The sequence below is a fragment of the Aythya ferina genome, assembly GCF_964211825.1.
Source record: "Aythya ferina genome assembly, chromosome: 1".
Taxonomy (NCBI): Eukaryota; Metazoa; Chordata; class Aves; order Anseriformes; family Anatidae; genus Aythya; species Aythya ferina.
Genome location: NC_140296.1, coordinates 133,023,382 through 133,044,103, shown reverse-complemented (window position 1 = coordinate 133,044,103; position 20,722 = coordinate 133,023,382). Strand labels below are relative to the sequence as shown.

The window sequence follows — 20,722 nt, the reverse complement described above, 5'->3', positions numbered from 1 at the left end:
ACATTTTTCTTGATTGCTCTTATATTATTGAAGTATTTATAGAATGAAGTATTTATAGAATTACTCTTGATGTTTTTGATACTGAATCTCATATTGTGTTATGGCCTTTCAGATTTTGGTCATGCTTCTCTTTTATACTACGATGGCATGTTACACTGATGTACTGCCAGCTCTACTTAAGTCATTTTCCCTTTAAACTCATTTCCTATGATACCTTACTTTCTTGAGTATGTAGAAATATGCTTTTTTTCATTGTTCTCCTGCCTTCCTTTTACAAGAATCATAAGCTTTGTTGTTCCATCAACACTCCTGCCTAAGCTGTATTTTCCTTTTTCAGGCCATTTCTCTTGGTTAGTTAGAATAAAATTTAGAAAGATTTTCACTTCTCTAGATTTTTCAGCATCAACAGGATACCACTGACACATTCTGATAATTGGCTGGACAACCTGTGTTCTGCTGTAATCTTTACTCTACCAGTTAAAATCTTCTTTTTTTACCCTGGATGATTTTGCTTTGCTTTTGCTTTTTTTGCTTTTTTTTTTTTTTTTTTTCCTTTTTTTTTTTTTTTCTTAGAAAGAAATCTTCAGATTTCTAAAAGCTTTAAATCTAAATCCTGTGTTCCCTCTTGAGGATGTATAGTAAGCATCCTATAATTTTAGCACTCAGATTCTCTTAGGCTTTTATCAGTAGAACTCTAAATAAGGTTTAATTTACCAAATGGTAAAATTCCAAGGTCTTCCAGGAACCATAAGGACTTCCATGTCCCCTTGTTTATACCACTTTTCTTGTATTCATGCACTGACAGTCAGCATGCTTGATCTTTTCTGTCTGGCTTTGTCTCTTGTGTAAATCTGTTATGTGTGACCCTATTCCAGGTAGTTATAGACCCTCAGCTAGGTGGCTTTGGTTAATATTTTCCCATGAGCAGAGCTCCCTTTTTCAATCCTAATTGAAGGCTTGTCTATTAGAATCATAGAATATCCCAAGTTGAAAGGAACCCACAAGGATCATCTAGTCTAACTCCTGGGTCCAATCAGGACCACACAAAAAAAACAGACCCTATGTCTGAGAGCATTGTCCAAATGTTGTCCATAGCTTTGGGACTACACAAACACTTCTTGAACTCTGGCAGGCTCGGGGCAATTACCACTGCCCTGGGGGAACCTGTCCTAGTGCCTAACCACACTCTTGGTGAAGAACCTTTCCCTAACAACCCCACCTGACCGTTCCCTTTCCCAATTCCGTGCCGTTCTCTCAGGTCCTATCGTTGGTCACCAGAGATAGGTGATAGTGCCTGCCCCTCCACTCCTTTTCATGAGGAAGTTGTAGACCACAATGAGGTCTCCCCTCAGTCTTCTCTTCTCCAGGCTGAACAAACCAAGTGACTTCAGCCACTCCTTGTACGTCTTGCACTCCAGACACTTCTTCATCTTTGTAGCTCTCCTTTGGACACTCTCTAACAGTTCTATACTTTCTTATACTGTGGCACCCAAAACTGCACACAGTACTTAAGGTTATTATGAAGTTATCAAGCTTTCCAAGAATAAGCCACAAGGAAGCTTATTGAACAAGGAAGATAGCCTTCCAGATCACATGCTGCAAATAATCGTTCATTTATTTCCAGGATACACCCAGCCTTTGCCTCAGTCTTGAACTCTAGTAAAGTGGAACAATATAAAGAACATTTGAATTTACCTTCTTCACCTGTCCTGTGTTTACTTTTTCATTTTCCTGGGGGTCATTCATGCCAAGGCCTGTGTGGATAAGCAGGAGAGCATATTAATCATCAGAAAGTGGCAGGTAAAGTTGGTAATATTTTCACAATCTCTTGTATTCACACAAGATAGAAGACCTCTCAGAAGACCAGGTCACTTCAGGAGATGAGTCCACCTGACTTACTCAGAAGAGATCCACCAGTAACTGTCATATTTTGATTCCTCTTGGGATGCGTAGAGTTAATGTTCCATGTGCTATTCAGATCAGAGAATAACTCTTCATTGGCATATTTTTAGAAAGAGAGTTGAAAGTTTAAGATTATCTTTAAGTTTAGGGAATACTATAAAATATACTTAATAAATCTATAAAAATAGGAGTGCTGAATATTCTGCATTTTGCTTATATGGAAATACATGCTCTCAGATTAAACAAAAGTAATTGTTCTATCTTTCCTTTTCATGGGGTAAATCCATAACAAAGGCAAAATATGTACAAGTGGGACACATTACATACCCTTTAATTTAATTTATTTTCTGTCTTTTAAAGTTATTAAATATTTAATTGTTATTTACATTAATGGCTTATTGATGAAGGTTTTGGTATTGCAGCAGAAAACTTATACCGTTAATATCTATAAACTTTCTTAGAGAGCCTGAAAAAGAAAGGTATGCTGTCCATTCCTCACAAAGGAGAAAAATAAAAAAAAAAGGGGAAAAAAAAAAAAAAAAAGGAAGTGACCTACTTGGGATCCAAGAAGAGGAAATCTCACCTTCACAGGAAAAAAGGTTATGTCCCAAGTGACATTTTATCCTTTTAAAAATCCATGTAAAGACTTTAATTAGCTTCTTTCATGTTGGCTTAGTTCTCTTCTGTTAACTCAGTATGTATTAAAGGATGGAGGTTGGTCCTTAGCTGACGTAAAAACCCAGTCTCAGTATAAACTAAGCCTGTGATTTGGAGGTCTAGGATCTCAGTTTGCAAAATAAATACTGCAGAGCAATGTCAGTCTGTTTGTATTTTTAAAAGCAAGCTCTTTTTAAGAACCAGCTATACTTAAAAAATGGTTGCACAATATAGGCCTTGGAATCAATGTGTGCTTTTACTTGATCAACCTGTCATTTTCTTTTGCATCAAAAAAACTTCTGTGTCCATGTCTTGTTTGTAGTTAGTCTTGTTCATTATTGCTGATCAAATATTTGAAACTACAAAAAATAAGCAATTTGTCTTCATGCAGTCTTTCAATTTTAGAAAGAAGCAGATTGAAGATAAAGCTAACAAATACATGTATGCCAAGTATAGAACTGTTGATGAAGTAATTAAAAGGCTGACGGACAGCCTTTTACAACAGGTAGCAACTATTAAAGAAAGCTTTTTTACCTACAACAAGCAATCATATGGGAAAATTAGTAAATCTGGCTTGCGGAAGGTAGGAAAAATGTTTTTCTCTTTCCTGTGCTTTTTCCAAAAGGATGCTTATTGTCTTATCATTGTGCCTGCTCACACAGCTAGGGTTAAATCCTCCAGGATTGTTTCAGTCACTAATGAGCTAAACAGGCCTCATGAAGGTTATTGTATGAGAAAGATTCTCAGCTTGTGTTAAAAGACTTAAAATTGTTATACTATAGCAGCATCTCACCTAAAAAACTTCAACTGCTTGCAGTGTCAAAAAGAACATGTATGAATTGGGATTTGCGAGACACAGTTGGGACGTGGAGGTCTAATGTCAGCTCTTGATACACCTCTTATGCAAAGTGAGTGGGCATATCTTAAAGAATTGCTTAGCCTTAACTCAGAGTATTTTAAACCGTCTTTGTAACTCCACAGTAGTAATTGTTAGGAACTGGATATCATTACATGAAGAATAAGTTTCTTAACAGATGACACTTTAGTGAGAATTATGTAAACTAGTTTTATGTCATCTTTCAGATTTCTGAGCTTCATGCTCCTCTGAACCTCTCATGGACTTCAGTGTGGCTTGTAATCATGCTGCGGTCAGGGGAGTTCCCTGGGGTCCCTGGCTGTCTTCCTTGGTCACTCTTGCTCTGCTTTCAAAGGAGTTGTATAAAGGACATCTCCTAAAGCCATGTAGTAGCATTTCAGGGTGTTGACTGTTTTCCAACAGGAAAGGAGAACCTTCCTCTAACTCTTATATGAGTTCAGGTGATTTGAGCATGTTGTAATTTTCCACTGTAACATTTTTGGGGAAAAAATCCACAACAATATGATTGTGTTGAAATTGTATAGTTTTTACTTGCCAAGGATTCCAAATGGATTTTGTATGTCTTTTTGAGGTATGTTTTTATGTGGAATTCCCAGGGCCCATTGCTGCCTTGACTGCTTATCTAACTCTGTGTGTTGTCCTTTAGATAGACTCATAAGGTCATGGATTTGGGATTGTAGCTGTGATGCTGATGGCACCCAGCCGTACATTTCTTTCTTTCCACATTTCAAAGCAAAATGCTTTGTTGAAAGTTGACATGGGGCAGGAAAAGAGACATGATGGCAGTAATACTCCCCTTGTCTACCTAGGTTTAAGCAAGAGCTGCTGCTAAATAGTGTTATGATAGTAATTCATACTCTACACTTCATCCAGATACTGAGGTAAGATAAGAGTTGGAAGGTCAAAAAAGAATTGTATCTTTGAAAATGGCCTGCATAGTCCCTTGTGAAAATTTGTCCCAATCTATTTTTACTGTGGTTCAGCAATAAACATAATTTTCCCATCCATGTTCCATGGATTGCACATGTTTTTGCCAGCTACTGTTGTAAATGTACTGGCAAATGTACTGGCTGTAAGGGGATGACAGATCTGTTGCCTTCTTTTCCCCCCTTCTTAACATAAATGCATGATGCATATGATAAGATGAACACTCAGCTATTATAACGTCTTCCCCCATGAATGCTATAGTTACATCTAGCCACATGTCTTCATACCCTTACGTAGATATCTTTCTGCAATGGTGTGCAGAAAGTGAGATTGCTTTGAAATGAAGGGAAGGGAAAGAGGGAGGACAAAACACACAAAATATTTTTATTTTTTTCTTAAAATTTTCTTGTTAACAATTAACAATTAAGGATGTGTTAAAGTGCAGCTCATCCCTGCCATATGATATCTGATCTGATATCTGTGGCACATACCTTTGTGACATACTGGCTTTGGTTGCTGCAATTACACTACAATGTGATACCTGAGAGGCTTATTTGTTGCCTGCAGCTAATGCAGTAACATGCATTTTGTCACTCTTAGGGAGAATAAACTCATTCTGCCTGCTGCTTTATCTTCTCCATTGGCTGTCTGCATACAACTCATATTTAAGATATTTGTCTAATAACAAGCCATTGAAAGTTAATCTTTGTGATTTCATTGTTCTTTTATTACACTAGTCATGATGCATTTCTGAAGTTTTGGCAATATGTAAAGGGTAAAAAATCACCATTTATGTGCAGCCACATATATGCAATACTGCACTGTAGTGTTCTTGAACCCTCCGAGCTCAGCAGAACCCAGCTAGGTGGAATATTGTCCAGGATCTCTGCTCTGCTGTTGCTGCTGCTTTTCATCATTCAAAAAAAAAAAAAAAAAAAAAAAAAAAAAAAAAAGGGCTTGTTTCCCTGCAAAAGTATTGGTCTGTTCTGCCCGTTATGCTGAGTGAAATAAACCTCCTCTGGACTGAATGAGGATGAGAGCTCTGTGAATAAGGCTGATTAAAAGGGATTTCTTGTTAGAACCAAAGTGGCTGACTACCTTATGTCTCTGGGAGCTGTCTGGACATGTGTATTTCCAGGTGAAATGCAAGCTGAAACTGAGTCGCCATCACTCGTGATCTTCAAAAATCTCTGAACCTGTTACAAAACCAAGGGGTTTTAATCACTGTCCAAGTGGAATTTCAACTGGAAGTTTTTGCATTGCTACTGCTTTAACTTTCCTGACATTTCTACCAAGATGTTCATCAATCCCTGCCCTGAATTGTTTAGGAGCACAGCTGCTTTTCAACTTGTGGAGTTTCAGTGGTCAATAAAGAATCATAGAATATCCCAAGTTGGAAGGGACTCACAAGATCATCAAGTCCAACTCCTGGGTCCAATCAGGACCACACAAAAACCAAACCCGATGTCTAAGAGCATTGTGCAAGCATTTCTTGAAGTCTGGCAGGGTCAGTGCCTTCACCACTTCTCTGAGGAGCCTATCCCAGTTCTCAACCACCCTCTTGGTGAAGGACCTTTTCCTAACACCCAGCCTGACCCTCCCCACTCCCAGCTCCATGTCATTCCCTTCGGTCCTGTCGCTGTCTCCACAGAGCAGAGCTCAGCACCTGCACCTCGACTCCCCTAATGAGGGAGCTGCAGGCCACTATGAGGCCCCTCCTCAGTCTGCTCTGTTCTGGGCTGAACAAACCAAGGGACCTCAGATGCTCCTCTCTTGTCTTGTCCTCTAGACCCTTTATCATCTTTGTGGCCATTGTTTGGACACTGCAATAATTTTGTCTTTCTTATACCATGGTGCCCCAAACTGCATGCAGTACTCAGGGTGAGGCTGCACCAGAGCAGAGCAGACTGATACTTCCCTTGACCGGCTAGCAATGCCATACCTAATGCACCCCAGGGTACAGTTGGCCCTTTAGACTTCCAGGGCATGCTGCTGGCTCTTACTCAACTTGCTGTCAACCAAAACCCCCTGATCTCTGTAGAAGAATATCTAGAAATAGGTGTCTACTACCACTGTAAGCATTATGGAGAATCTACCCTGGCCTTCAAATTCTGCTTCAGAAGAATGTGGGACTCCCCGTATCACAGCTGCAAGCCACGTGTAAATGTTTTTGATACATCATGTTATCATAGATGGCACTGGGCACCAATATTCAGGCAACGTAACCTGTCCCGAGTGCATATGGTTGGGTATTTTGTTAAACATTTTTGGGTAACGCTGAAGTTAAGTGATCTACATTGTCTACTGTTCTTTGGAGGTGTGCCAACCTCACTGCCTACATTTATGTCAAGTTTGAAAAGTGCTACTCTGGCCTACAGACTCATCTAGAGCAGCCAGGTAGCCAACGTACAGTTGGACAGTGTTGCTTGTCCTCCAGGGTGGAACAAGTTAATCAAACAGTAAATAATATAGTGATAAACATAAAAGGATGCTTGCATTTGGATTTGTTATTCCAGGCCAAACCATAGAAATGGGCAAAGGATGTCTGCCTAATTTAGAAGTAGATAAACTCTGTTTATTTGGATAATGTGATGTAAGAGTAGCACTAAGGGAGGAATAGGGACAGAAGGGACACTAAGGGACAGAATACACACATTCATCAGAATGATAACTGATTGTACATCTAAATAACTAAAAACTACAGACATAAAATCTCCAGTTAACCTTTGTAGGGTTATACCAAACCTGCCAGTTGTCTGTGTTTTTCTTTACAGCTAGCAGCATAAGGACACCTTTTAGCTGCTTGTTTATGCAGTACCAAAGGTATGAGGAGGGTTAGTGAAGGGGGATGTAGAACTTAATTTCCTGTACCAAAGGGTAATGTAGCACCTCTGGCTTCACTGGCCTGACTCTCCTAGTAGCAGGGCAAGAAGGCATACACCTTGCCTTTGCACCTTGGGACTTGGATTATTATTAATGTAGTTGGAAATCAGGAAGATGGCAACTGAAGTTTTTTTTCAGGTGTCCTGGAGTAAAGTCCACAATTTATATTATATATGTGGGTTCACTTTTGTGAAGGGTTACAGTATCTCCTTGCTGTGAGGTTGTCATCAATCATCTTCCTTTAAATAAGACTTAGAAACTATTTACATGTATTTTGTGAGCTATTCAGCACAAGACTACGACCTAGTCTTAGAATTTAATATGGCTTAATCTTGCATGCAGTTTTAGAAGAATTTTATCCCTTTTTTTTTTTTTTTTTTTTTTCTCTCTAGATGAAAGTGCTAATAGTTGAGGCTGTAGTCACCAACATTGCTATTGTGACTGATTCTCTTCAACTTTGATTGGATTTGTATGGCCAGATTTTCTTATCGCTACTATTTAAGCATTTGATCTAATGGTAAATCCATATTCAACTGACCATAAAATGTACTTGCTTATCCAGAAGCTTTACATCCATAGAAAGGAATGGTAATTTGCTAATTATTCTTATTTTTAACACTCTTTATGTGTTCAGCCATTTAATTTTTTTTTTTTCTTTTAATCTGTGCAATTAACTAAAATAATAGGAGTAATCACTGTAGGAACACCTGGAGAACCAGGACAGAGCTGTGCAGGATAGTTATAAAAGAAAACACCTAAATCAGGAGTTACAAAGCAGTTGAAAGAAATGAAAGGTTTTGCAGGAAGCCCTCAGCAGCAGCAAGGGCTGCAACTACAACTTTTCAGGGAAACAGGAGGTGGGAAAAGGAGAAGAAAAACAGGGACCCCTCTACAATCACCTACCAGGTAACATTACACTGGGAGACTGCTGCTGTATTGGAGCACTCTGGCTCTTAGATGGAGACAGAGAGGCAGACGGTCTGGATGGGGAAAAAAAAAAAAAAAGAGAGAGAGAGAGAGAGAAGGGGACATAGGACGAACACAGAAAGATCAGATTTTGCCAAATTAGATTACCTAAAATGGATCCCCAAATCTTATTTGAAGAGCAGCAACCAAGATGTGTTATTAACCTTCCAACTGGCTGCAGCTATGTTCAACAGTGCAGCTAGGTTTATGGATTTGAAACCATTCTGCAGCATTTCTTGTCCAGGAAATGCTTTTGGCAGGTGTGTGGAGAAAAGTGATAGTAGCAAACTCTACAAATGACAGATTTCTTCCAGTCTGCTAAATGAGTGAGCTTTATTTCTTCTCACTTTTTACTTTCCAGGTGAAATTTAATCTTAGTCTGTCACTTGGTGCTTTTACTTAAAATGCCAGTCTCAGTCTAACTTTGCTCTGTCTCTTTCTGTGTAGAATTAAGTTGTGCAGATTAAATCTATATTTAAATGGTTTACTGCAAATATAAGGAAGAGAGAACAGTTTTCAGAGTAATATCAAGTTGAGCCATAGGATAAAACATCCAGACTTTTACTATTCAAAGTGGCATATTAAGTAACAAAACGGGCCATTATATAGATTATTCTATTTCTCTTGTAACAAGTGTTGGAAGATCATGGCATGCCAGTGGATGATGGTCACTTCAATCTACTAATGGAAAAGCTAGGGGTACCAGATGGAGGATTGAGTTAACTGGATTTTGTTGCGACATTGGAAGGTAAAGTAACTTTAGTACCAATACAGCATGAAAAAATCCTTTTGCGGAAGATACCGAACTTTTCTTTTTCAAGAAAATACTATTGTGAAATTAGGAAGAGATCAGTGGTATGATTTCTAGCACACAGATGAACTTTCTCTCTGTAGTTCTTTCACTTCTGATCCAGTTAAACTGCTGAGTAGCTGACCCAAGGCTGGAGGGAAACTGGAACATATGGGATGTGGGCTAAAGGTCCATAGAGAGGTGTGATGGAGATTGCAGAGTGACTAAAAGATCGCAGAGTGACTGACCGGTCTCTCTGCCTTGAGTGTATTGTCACCCACATCATTTCTTACTCTTATTCAGTCCGGGGATTATGTTATATCCTAAATTGCAAGAAATGATTTTGTTGTAGTGGAGTCCAGAAACATTTTTTTTGTTCTGTATTAAAAAAAAAAAAAAAAGACAAAAAAAAAAAAAAAAAAAGACAGTATTCATTTCAGGAATGAAAGATCTGTTAGTAAGCCATTAGTGATAAGTTTTTTAGTGGTGCTATATACAACTGGAACTCTGTGGTGTGATCTGGTTACTTTTTGGTTTATGGCTTTATTTTAAAGTAGTGCTTTTGAATGTTAAAGCTGTTAAGGGACTTTTCTACTAGAGACTGCTGAAATGTGGTTATCTATAAATTAATTGATAGTTTTACTGGAGTAGCAAGAATCCCAGTGAGAGAGATCTAGGTTTACTGTTTTTATAGACATAGATGAATTGTTCACCCATATTATGAAGATGTGGTGTCCATTATTGATTTACTGTTGCTGAGGAATGCAGGCCAGAGGAATATATTCATAATTTTTTCACCTCAGCTATTTGCTTTACTCCATCAGTAATTTCACTGATTTTAAGGCACTGTGAGTAAATGTTCTGATTTCTGACTCTTAAAAACAAATATGATGGAATCTGAATTCATTTTCTTAGGATGGGACCCTGGGTGAAGTGTAAAGCTAGTATTTTTTTTTTTTTATATATATCTTTTTCTATATATCTTCTTGTATATCGTATCCAAAGAAGAGCAACAAAGCTGATGAAAGGTCTAGAAAAAAAGTCTTATGAGAAGTGGCTGAGGGAGCTGGGGTTGTTTATCTTGGACAAAAGAAGGCTCAGGGGAGACCTTACTGTACTTTACAATTACCTTAAAGGAGGTTGAGTAAGGTGGGAACTGGGCTCTTCTCCCAAGCACCAAGCAATAAGATGAAGGGAAATGGCCTCAAGTTGCAACAGCGGAGGTTTAGGTTGGATATTAGGAGAAATTTCTTTACTGAAAGGGTTGTGTGGCATTGGAATACGGAAGTGGTTGAGTTACTATCCATGGAGGTCTTCAAGAAACATGTAGATGTAGAACTTAGTAGCATACTTTAGCAGTGGACTTTAGAACTAGGTTCAGGGTTGGACTAGATGATCTTAGAGATCTTTTCCAACCTGAATGATTCTATGATTGTTCTTTTACGTTTTAAGTCCAGACTTCCTGCATAAAATTTGGATGCCACCAACATCAATGGAAGTTTTGCAGCTTCAAGGCCTGTATTAACTTCTGTATTATGCCTCTGTTATTTTTGTCAGAGGTATGGTTTTACTTTTTTCCACACTGCTACTATTATTTTCTGCTGTCATTATTTCTTTTTTAGATCTAAGACAAGGGGGAGAGCTGACTTGTGGCTGGCTGGCATAATATTCAGACTTTGTTTCATTCAGACCTTGAAGTTTAGAAGTTTGTGATTACAGCTGGCTAAACATCTGTCCATCAATATAACATGCTTTCATCCAGTAGCCTAATAAATGACATTTGAAGCAGGTTAGTCTGGGTGAAAGTGAGTGTGCCAGCTTTTTGATTTAAGTCAAGAATCAACAGTATTTTTCCTGTTTTTAAAACTTTTGTTTTTTATCAATTTTGAGAATCACAGATTTTCTTTCAGGATGTTACTTTATCTGATGGTTGTAAGAGGAAGTGTTTGATATAAAGTAAGTCTCAAATGTCAGAAGGGAAAGAAAAATAAGCCCTAACTTATATTTTTGTATAATTTATTAAGGTAGGGAGAAGTCTGACCCCTTTGTCTATAGTTATATTACTGGTAAAGAGACCTAGTTTTCTTCTGATAAGCTTTAGTAGGAAGGTAAAATGAGTAGAAATTTTGACTAGAATTCAATACAGACTGGAACTGAAAAAAAAGGAGGGATAATGCATGTGTCTGTATGGATGAGTACAGTTTACAGAATCAGATCGGGAGAAAGGAAAATATGATGCAGTGAATACAATTTAGTGATCATAGCTACTTTGATCATCAAAGTAGCTATAGAGGTTTTTTTTTTGTGTGGAGGAGTATGTAAATAATATAAAAAGAAAGGAAACATTCCTTGAAGACAGACCATTATTTTAAATTTTTTCATTTCAGTGTGGAGGAAGGTGTACAGAAATGTCGGTGCATATGTTTTTTGTAAGTTTTTCCTGTTTTAAAATCTGATGTGAATTACTTTCAAGTTATAATAGACCTTACTAGAAATTTGGTAAACATATGAAGGAAGACATACCTACAAGCTGGTGGCAATATTTAATCAATGGGAAGACATATGGGTGTTGCTTTTTTTTTTTTCTTTCTCATCCAAAGGTTTCTGGGAGGCTACATGCTGTGCAGTGTAATCTTGTTGTAGCTTCAGCTATGTAAACTATTTTGCTGCATAGGGATGGCTCACCTGGTTAGGTTTTAGGAGTTGCTGTCTTTCTTGATTAACTGTTTTCTCTATAAACCTAAGGAAAGAGATAGTGTAAAGAAACACCATTTCAACAAAGCAAATATGTCAATGAACACTGTGCATATCCATGTGAGACAGGACACTGGGATGTAGTGTGGAGGTTTCACAGCGAAGAGCTCATTCAAAGAAAATCTTCTCCTTTTGTCCAGCAACATTTATGCTTTTGCTGTATATCCCCTGTATGACCCATATTGAGATGGGGAAGATGCTAAAACTTATCCGAATTAGTATTTAGCTACATATATGGTAAAATATCCTAATTATCGGGGATGTGGATGAGAACCTAAAAACATCCTAATTATAGGGATGTAGATGAGAACTGTATGAGAAGCAGATGTAAAAAAGAAGCTATCGCTCAAGGCCAATGGATGAGAGAAGGACGAACAACTCATTAGGGAAAGATGAAAAACTTGTTGGCAGGAAACAAGGCAAAGGTAAACAAAAAACTTCTAAATATTGTCCAACAGCAGGTCAAAGTCCAGAAAGATAAAAAGTTTAACCTCCTCTTCCTCGTTGCCTTCATCCTGAAAGACCCCTGCCCACAACCACCAGGCTACGCTGCACGGGTGCAACCAGAAGGAGCTAAGGGCGGAGAGTATAGAAATGAGTACTTGGAAGAGGTCCTCCTTTTCAGGGAAATTAATGAATATGTATTAGAGCTCATGTAATATGTAACTGTACTCGTGTATAAAGTTGTACTCGTGTATAAAGTTGAGAGATGACCAGGCAGGCGCGCACCTTTTTGAGGGAAGCTATTCCCAGTGCGCCCGGTGCACTGCAATAAAGTATACCTACTTTACAACCCTATTGTTGTGGAGTCTTTTCCACGCGCCAATATGTTGTAGAAAAATTATAAAATGCTCAAGAGATGTCAAAATATGTTATTTAATCTCTTCCCCAAAACCATGGTGAAATGGTTTCCTGAAGTACCACTGTACAATATGCAGAAGGAATCAGAAAGATCTGGAACAGTGACCAAAGTAGCTTTTCTGTGGCCTAAAAATACCTTAGCCCTTCAGGACTGGAAGTACACATGTGCCCTGCTGGGAAGCTGGATGTCTCCTATTCCTGATCCTGCTGGGTTGTGCAATATTAAAATGCACAAATTAGAATTGTGAAAATATGAAGCTGCCATTTGTGCAGGACTAAATCTTGCTGGAAATGAACATCAAGCGAAATAGTCTGAGGTAAGATACTCTGTCTGGACTGGAAAGTAAGGATCATTTTGATGTCAGGTCTCCTGAAATAGTTTACATTAATTCAAAACAGAGGAGGGGTTAGCTGTGATAGAAATGCTCCAGGGGAGATGATCTAGCATGCAGTAGTTGTACTACACAATCAAAGACAAGTCTAATTAATTTTTGTGACATTGTCTGCAGCAGCTGCAGACCATGAGTTCCCTCATACAACATCAAATCATGGCTTTTATGGTATTCCTCTTCTCCTCCCCCAGTCTGATACCTTCCTTCCTCAAAAGAGCCAGACTCTTCCAGAGAAGGCTAAAGGAAAAGCAAAAAGACCTTGTCTCATCTGTGCTTTCTTCCACTGAGATTATCCACTATGACCTTTCTTCACCTTGTACTGGGAAAACTATAGCAGCTGAGGCAGTTACTGTAACTTGGCTGGACGCCCCTAGTATTGTATACAGCTACTGTAAGTCATCATGTTTGGGCTCTAAAGAAGAGTTTCTTGGTTTACTTCTGGTATACTACAGTGCTATTTATCAGATATGTTTAATATCATCTTTTCAAAATTTGTCACTCTGATTTCTCTATTCCAGATGCTGGATTGAATGGGCCAGGAGCTACATTATGTAACAGCCTAAACCAAAGAGTAAATAATGCTAAATATTGCTACATGACTGCTGAAGAATGTCTTAGCTTAATGATAAGCTGATGGAAGTCTATGGGCTGAATACATCAAGACATGGGTTGCTTTGGGAAGTGAAGCTGGTTATTTGTGATACAAACATTTGTTCTAAAAGTTGGTTTGGAGGAGCTGTCAGAACAGTGACTTGAAACTGTATTAGATTTCATGTCTTTTGTGTTTTCAGAAATTTCCATTTCAAATACATTCAGCTTTCAAGGCAAAAACTTTTTTCCACCCAATTGTCTACTCTGCAGCCTTTGCCAGGAAAATAAAATCCGAGTTACATTTTCCATTTTCCATCCATTTGTGAGCATAGCTATTAAAGATTTTGCAATTAGAAGAGAATAATTCCATGCTACTCATTCATGGAACAGTCCATCTATTCATGACAGTGATCTTTAAAAAAGAGATTCTTAGTCCCTAAAGTTCACAACATGGTGTTTTTAATCAAGAGTTGTTTTCCATTTTTTCTGTGTTTGCTTATTATTTTCTGTAACTACCATTAGAATGTACACCTTGAAATCCTACCATGGATATGCACAGCATACAAAAGAGCACATTTTACAAAAGGAGAGATGCTGCAGTCATTAGCCTTTTGCTCAGTTCATTCTGTCCCTGTTCCCTAGGAGAACTGGAAAGATCAGCAGTCCTCTGGGGGTCTTGTGGGGTCCTCTGTTCAAACCAGCCTGGACACCCCTAAAAAAGTTGATCATATTGACGGGTATTACTTCAGATTTCGGTAGATCTGCACCATTTGAAAAGTGTTGGAGCATTTTACGCCTATTTTAATGGGAGAACGTGTTCAGCTAGTAGATTAATTGCTATAAAGTCTCTCTTCATAACAGGTTTTCTAAGGGTGTGCAAGATGATGGGTAAAGATGAGTCACCTCAGTATGGTACTGATGGAAAGTGGAGGCTACTTTATAAATTTTGGGGGCATGGCTTTTTGATGCTCACTGCTTTTGTTCAGTTCTGTACATGCTTAAAATGAAAGCAATAGGACTACACTTTATTGCAGACTAACCCAAGTGTTAAGTAAGGCAGTATCATTGGTGTTTTGTATTCTTAAACTGCATTAAAATATTTGTCTGTTGTCAAAACAAGTCTAGAGCAGTATTTTTTATGTTTTAAAATATGATGTAGTTGACATATTGAATATATTTAGTTAAATATTCCTTGTTAGGACACCTATTCTGCCTTCCATGAAACAGACGGTAACCATGATGGTATCATCAACATGCCTGACTTTCAGCAGTTCTTTGACAGCTTTCTGTGTGGTCTTAGAGATAAGAAGTTCTTGCGCCTACTTAGTTTCTTGGGAATGAACCTGACCACCATGTTAAATTACCAAGAATTCTGTCAGCTGTTCCAGACCCAGGAAACTGAGGATGTACACCCTTCGCTGGTGCCATCTCACAAGTAAGAAATAAAAAGTTGAGTTGTACCTACAATAATCTGATGTGTTTCCAGAAATTAATATGCTGTGTGAAAATTGGTATTAGGTACGATTGAAGGAAAATATATTTTAATATTTCCTTATCAAGCTGAAGTTGGGTAGCTTTGTAAAGTGCTCAATGATTATACGACACATACCAGTTGTTAAATCTACCTCTAAATTAAAATCGTGGAATTACCCTGGGGACTGTTTAAATACATGATGTTAAATACATATACTGATAACCATATTGGAGTCTTAGAGCTGAGCTAACCTCTGAGCTAGACAACTGGGCTGTATCTCACAAGCATGCAGAAATAGGGACATGGTTTGGGAATCAGAAATCATGTCTGTCTAATCTCATTCAGACTAATCTCATTGTCAACAGCTGTAGGCCCTCTGCTCCAAACCTTCATGCCACTAGGGAACTGGGTGTAGACAAGATCAGGTGCACAGAAATGCTGAGGTGCTGCAGAGTGGGTGGAGGATAAGGAGAGTATTGCAGCAGCCCCCTTTACTATGTGAAGTGAAGCTGCCTAAAATGTCTGAGATTTTAAAGTTTGAAATAAAGCAGAAATTATGAAATAATGAATATCATTTAGGTACTAAAAATCGTTCTAAAATCTCAGTGTGAAACTGTTTAACTATACATATATAGAGAAATTCATAAAAAATAACGACAAGGTACAGTAGTACAGCAGGACTGAAAAACCTCCCGATCAGCATCTCATGTCTGTTGTGGCAATGGTGATATATACACATAGGCTTATTTCCCAGTTTTTTATTTGTCTATTACAGCATTACTGTTGGCTCTGTTAGTAATATTTATCTGCTTGGTTTGCTTTTCTTTTTTTCTGAATTGGACAACTGAGTGAATCAAGGACATCAGTCTAAACCAAGAAAGGAAACTGGTGGTGACTGGGTTTTGCAAACAGTAGGAGTCTGAGACCAATTAATGTCTCGCTGTCATTTCTGTTTCAGCTTGGACTTAGCTAGGCATTGAAACAGTTTGGATTTAGCTCCAGGTTTTTCGCTTTTCAAATAGTTACTGTTTTAGAAGTCAGTAATGAAAATATGGTGTTCGAAAGCCTTCAGAACACTCTTCTGTTTCCCAGCCAAGTTTTTAGACCATTTCTGCTGGTGAATAGTTTAGATTTATGGAATCTTCCCTCAAGTGGTGGGACTGGGGAAAAAATCAACAGGTTTCCAGGCACCTAAAATAGATTATTGTGGCAATCTTTTGTCTAAATCTAGATGGAACCCTCAGCAAAGGCTGAAGCCCTGAGCTCTGGCAGCTCGGAAGGACCTAAGTTCGCAATGTAGCAGTTCTCCAGGACCTGGCTGTGTTTCTGCACATGTTATGGGTGGTACAAGAACACAGCAGGCAGTCCAGATGTGGTTACTGCATCTTGCCTCTTCTGTAGACTTGATATTCTTCTGTCACTTGTTTGAGAGCATATTGAGTGCAGCAGAACCAGGCTCTGAAACCTTGTGTCTGCAGTATTTGTTTATAAAGCAATAGACAGTGAAGAAACTGGTGCTAGAACATAGTCTGTTAAGAGAAATGAACAGGCTTTCCTCAAATTTGTAATTGGAACTGCTTTGAAAGGCTGAAGAGAAGTGGTCACCAGAAGAAGGAATCTTCTTATGTGGAGGAAGGTGTTCAATTTTGAAGAACGGTGAGACATAACATTCCCTCAATTCTCAGTAAGATGTGTCCTTGCATAGCATGTGAATTTAGTCACCTTTCTGTGCAGTGTGACAGCTGTGCCAGATGCTGATCTGAGGCACCCATGTTTTCCTGCCTGCCAGGACTGCACCAGGTCCCAGAAGTTAGGCACTTGTAGTAGTGATTGAATTTGTTTGCAAGTGTGGGTCTTACTCCCTAAACTTACTAGCCATGCTTTTGTGGTTCACAAAGACCATTTTTTTTCTAAGTTATTGATGTAAATCAAGGATAATCTTCCTGGAGTCACTCCAGAATTTAATTTTTTCAGAGATAATTAACATTTCCTTCTATGCGTACAGATGATCCACACGGGCTCTAACCTGCACTAAACTGCAGCTAGAGAAATAAGGCAGTATTTAAAGAATTGTTTGCACAGATGTGAAGTAACAGTTCTTAATGGGTATCTTAGAAACTATGAAACAAAACTACAACTACCATAAAGAACAAGAAAGGCAAAGGAAACTTGTAGAGATTAAAGATCCCATTAATGTAAAACATAGTTGTTATTTTATTTTTTTATTTTCTGAGGGGGAAGGAGGAAAAAAAAAAAAAGATAATAACAGATGCAGAGCTAGCTTGTGATCAGGCTCATTACTACCTTGTTATCAAAGCAAGAACCAGATGGCATGACCTAGCAAGGGTAAGAAGAATGTTTTCTTTAAATAAATAAGCAGCACTAATAGATTTCAGAACATTATTCAATGTTGATCTTCAGAGTCTATAAATATGCAAAAAGACCCATGCAAAACAGCTCATTAATGATAAAAACTTACAGTGTGAGTTAAGAAAAAAACAATTTGAATAATGCTCAATTTTGTAATGCTAATTATATAGTAGATGTTATTACAGTTATTTCTGAAACTAACTTCATGTTTTACTATTGTTGGTTTTATTTAATGTTTCTGTTATAAGAGTAGTTATGGGATTCATCCAAGGCCCATTCGATTACGTGCTGTACACAAACATGTACCTATTGCTTTGCTGACTCCAAGTGTTGCCCTGCACAAAGAAGGATTGATTCGGGGCATTTACACCATCCAAAGAGACTCTCACAAAACTGTCGAGACTCTCACAAAACTGTCCTATATTTTTTTTTCAGTATTTTTTTAAATTTTTTGCGTAGTTGCAATATAAGGACAATAGAATAGTACAAGGACAAATTAATATTTTTTTTTTCATGAAATTTTTGCATAAATTGGACAATTGTACTGGTAGTCTCAGATTGTAAAATGAATGATTTTTAAAAAAGGCAAAATCTCATTCATATTAGGTATAGAAGAAGTTGGCAAGGAAATCTGCATGTCTACCATTTTCCAATGCCTTCATCTTCCACTGGCATACCTCAGCAATGGGTGTACCCACAGCTGGAAGCATAATTCTTATGCTCAAATCCTTGTATCTGCCATCAATAAGAAACTTAGAGATTACATCACCTTGATTTAATCTGGTTGACCTATGATGTCAATCCTGATTCAAGCTTGTGAGAGTTGCACATCCATCAAGTAGGAAATAGTAAAAAACCAATTTGGTGGTGGCAGACATTTTAAATTAAAAAAGGAAAAAAAAAAAAAAAAAAAAAAAAAAAAAGGAAAGAAAATCGGACGTGCTATTGCATTATTATTTTATATTTCTTTCTCAATTCCCATTATTCATTAAGCTTATAGAGAGATCAAACATACAGTTGGACTTGTTGGTTCTTGTTAGTGATGATTTCTTTTACCTTCCAGAATTTTCAGGAATTTGACAGTAAGGGAAATGTCATTATACAGCCAGGGGACTTGAAAAAAGTCTTGTTCAGATTTGGCATTCCAGTCACTCCAGAAGACTTTAAGAAGCTTTGGGCAAGGTATGACAACTCTAAATAATTAGCTCTTGCAATAATGTATCTTTTATAGAATTACAAAGCCTTTGGTAGTGCAGCAAATGACAATAGATTATGCTGCACAAGAAATCTTTTATTTTGTTATGATCGTGACCTTAATCATGACACTGTGTTACAGGAGGCTACATCTTATAACACTGAACTTAAGAATACAGTTAGGTACATTAGTTTCCCATGAATTCAAGGACAGGATTTTCTCTCGATTTCAGTATTACTGGTCTATTTGCTCTTTCAATGGCACTTTCAATGGCCCAAGGTCACCAGCTACATTAACTTCCTTTTCATCAATTCTGTTTTATACACACAAAATGCTTGCCTTAGTTTGTGATGCATGAAAGTCAGTTCCAAGTGTCTCAGGTTGGCTTGGAAATACACAGAAAATTTCCATCTAGGAGGTCCATACAGTCTGTACTTGTCTGAAGTCAGTGCTACCAGCCTTTCATTCTCAGAGCACTAAATTTGCTTACAATATTTTCTACCTAAAGAAAAGTGATTTTATCAAAATAAAAATGCCACATACCAAATACATAACAAAAGAGAGTAAGGTAATTTCATGCTGTGTAAAAATGGCAAATAATATCATTAAATGTTTTTATAGACAACTAATTTGTTGTGAAGTGGGTAAAAATACTTGTCTGCCATCAACAAAGAGTAGACTGTTTGAAATGGCATAGGTATCAGCTGTATGTGACATTATATAAAAACCTGCCTTCGTTACAGATCTATTAAAAAAAAAAAAAAAGTCACTCCATCTTACTGTATAGAACCTGAGTGTATTGGCTCTTGGTTTCAAACTGCATTAAATATGTTTTTTTCCTTAGTACTGATTCATCTCTGAATTATTTTCTACTCCATTAGATTTTACTTTCCATTCCTATTCCTTATGGATGCCATGGCACATTGAAGAGTATCCTTTTCATGTAGTTACCTGCTGCACAACTTCACTCCCATCAGCCACTCCTTTTATACAATAGCTAAAATCTCTTACTTATATGTCAGTAACTTGAATAAAGGAATTACAGTGAAGCTGAGGCTAAATTAGGCATTACCATGCATTGGAGCACTAGCAGGGGGAGAAACTGCTGCAGAAAAAAAACTATGGAAAGGTTTATACCTAAGACAATATGAAGAGTGTTTATGAGGCTAAATCCATATTTCTGAAGGATGATTACAGTTCTGAACATCTCAGATATGCATGACCTGTTTGAGATATTTGGGGATGAATTTTCAGGAGTCCAGTTCTCCATGTATCAAGTCAGACACTGAAATGCAGCAGTTCTGAGAGGTGGAAAATACTCCTGACAATTTGGTGCTCAGGGTAGTGTATTCTGTGATTACAAAGCAAAGCCCTATCTTCTGAATTTCATATAAAGTCACTTACTCTCCATGTGGTATGGCACCTCTGCAAGGAAAGGAAGTCAGTGAGATTTGAGCTACTATGTCACTTAAGATCATCTATAATGCCTTTTTTATGAGGAACACATGATTATTTAAAAATAGCATTTCTTTTTCTAGGTATGATACAGATGCAAAAGGATATCTTACTCATCAAAAATTTTTACAGAAACTGGGGATAGAATTTGCACCTGCTGACACAGGGCTCAGCAGACACAGCACAGAGGACATCTATACATGTTTAAAAGCAAACTATAATAATTAATAAAAGAAGCATTCAAAGCTGGAAGAGCAGCAGCAACAGCACACTAAAGCTCTGCATGTAAGAAAAATTAAAAAATAGATCATGTAAGTTGATCTTACAAGCTTATCATGTAACTGCCTATGTTTGTGTTTAGTTTGTTAAGATGATACTGATACTGTGTATAATACAAATGTAATTTTCCAAATAGTCTCTGAAAAGGAGTTTCTGAGGGTACTGGATCAGGCTTATACTTAGCGCTATTCCCTGGATTTGCTAGAGATAAGCCTACCCCAGTGTGCATCATGAGACTTTTTTTAACATATTCTCCATGGATGTATATTACTTATTTTACAGACTTCATGGCAGGAGCTATACTGACAAATCAGAGTGTCCAGAAACATTCTCAGACACAATCATCTTT

General features: G+C 37.7%; 1 protein-coding gene across 1 annotated transcript in view; it reads left to right on the top strand.

Annotated features, from left to right (window-relative positions):
* Window positions 1–20,722, top strand: part of EFCAB6 (EF-hand calcium binding domain 6) — a 120,110-nt gene that overhangs the window by 61,973 nt on the left and 37,415 nt on the right. Inside the window, 13 exon segments of the mRNA XM_084538209.1 lie at window positions 2,965–3,142; window positions 6,320–6,437; window positions 8,847–8,932; window positions 8,936–8,960; window positions 13,528–13,626; window positions 13,629–13,657; window positions 14,800–15,035; window positions 15,681–15,735; window positions 17,334–17,420; window positions 18,508–18,626; window positions 20,178–20,319; window positions 20,326–20,397; window positions 20,401–20,405. Coding sequence (XP_084394335.1) covers window positions 2,965–3,142; window positions 6,320–6,437; window positions 8,847–8,932; window positions 8,936–8,960; window positions 13,528–13,626; window positions 13,629–13,657; window positions 14,800–15,035; window positions 15,681–15,735; window positions 17,334–17,420; window positions 18,508–18,626; window positions 20,178–20,319; window positions 20,326–20,397; window positions 20,401–20,405 — 1,251 coding nt within the window.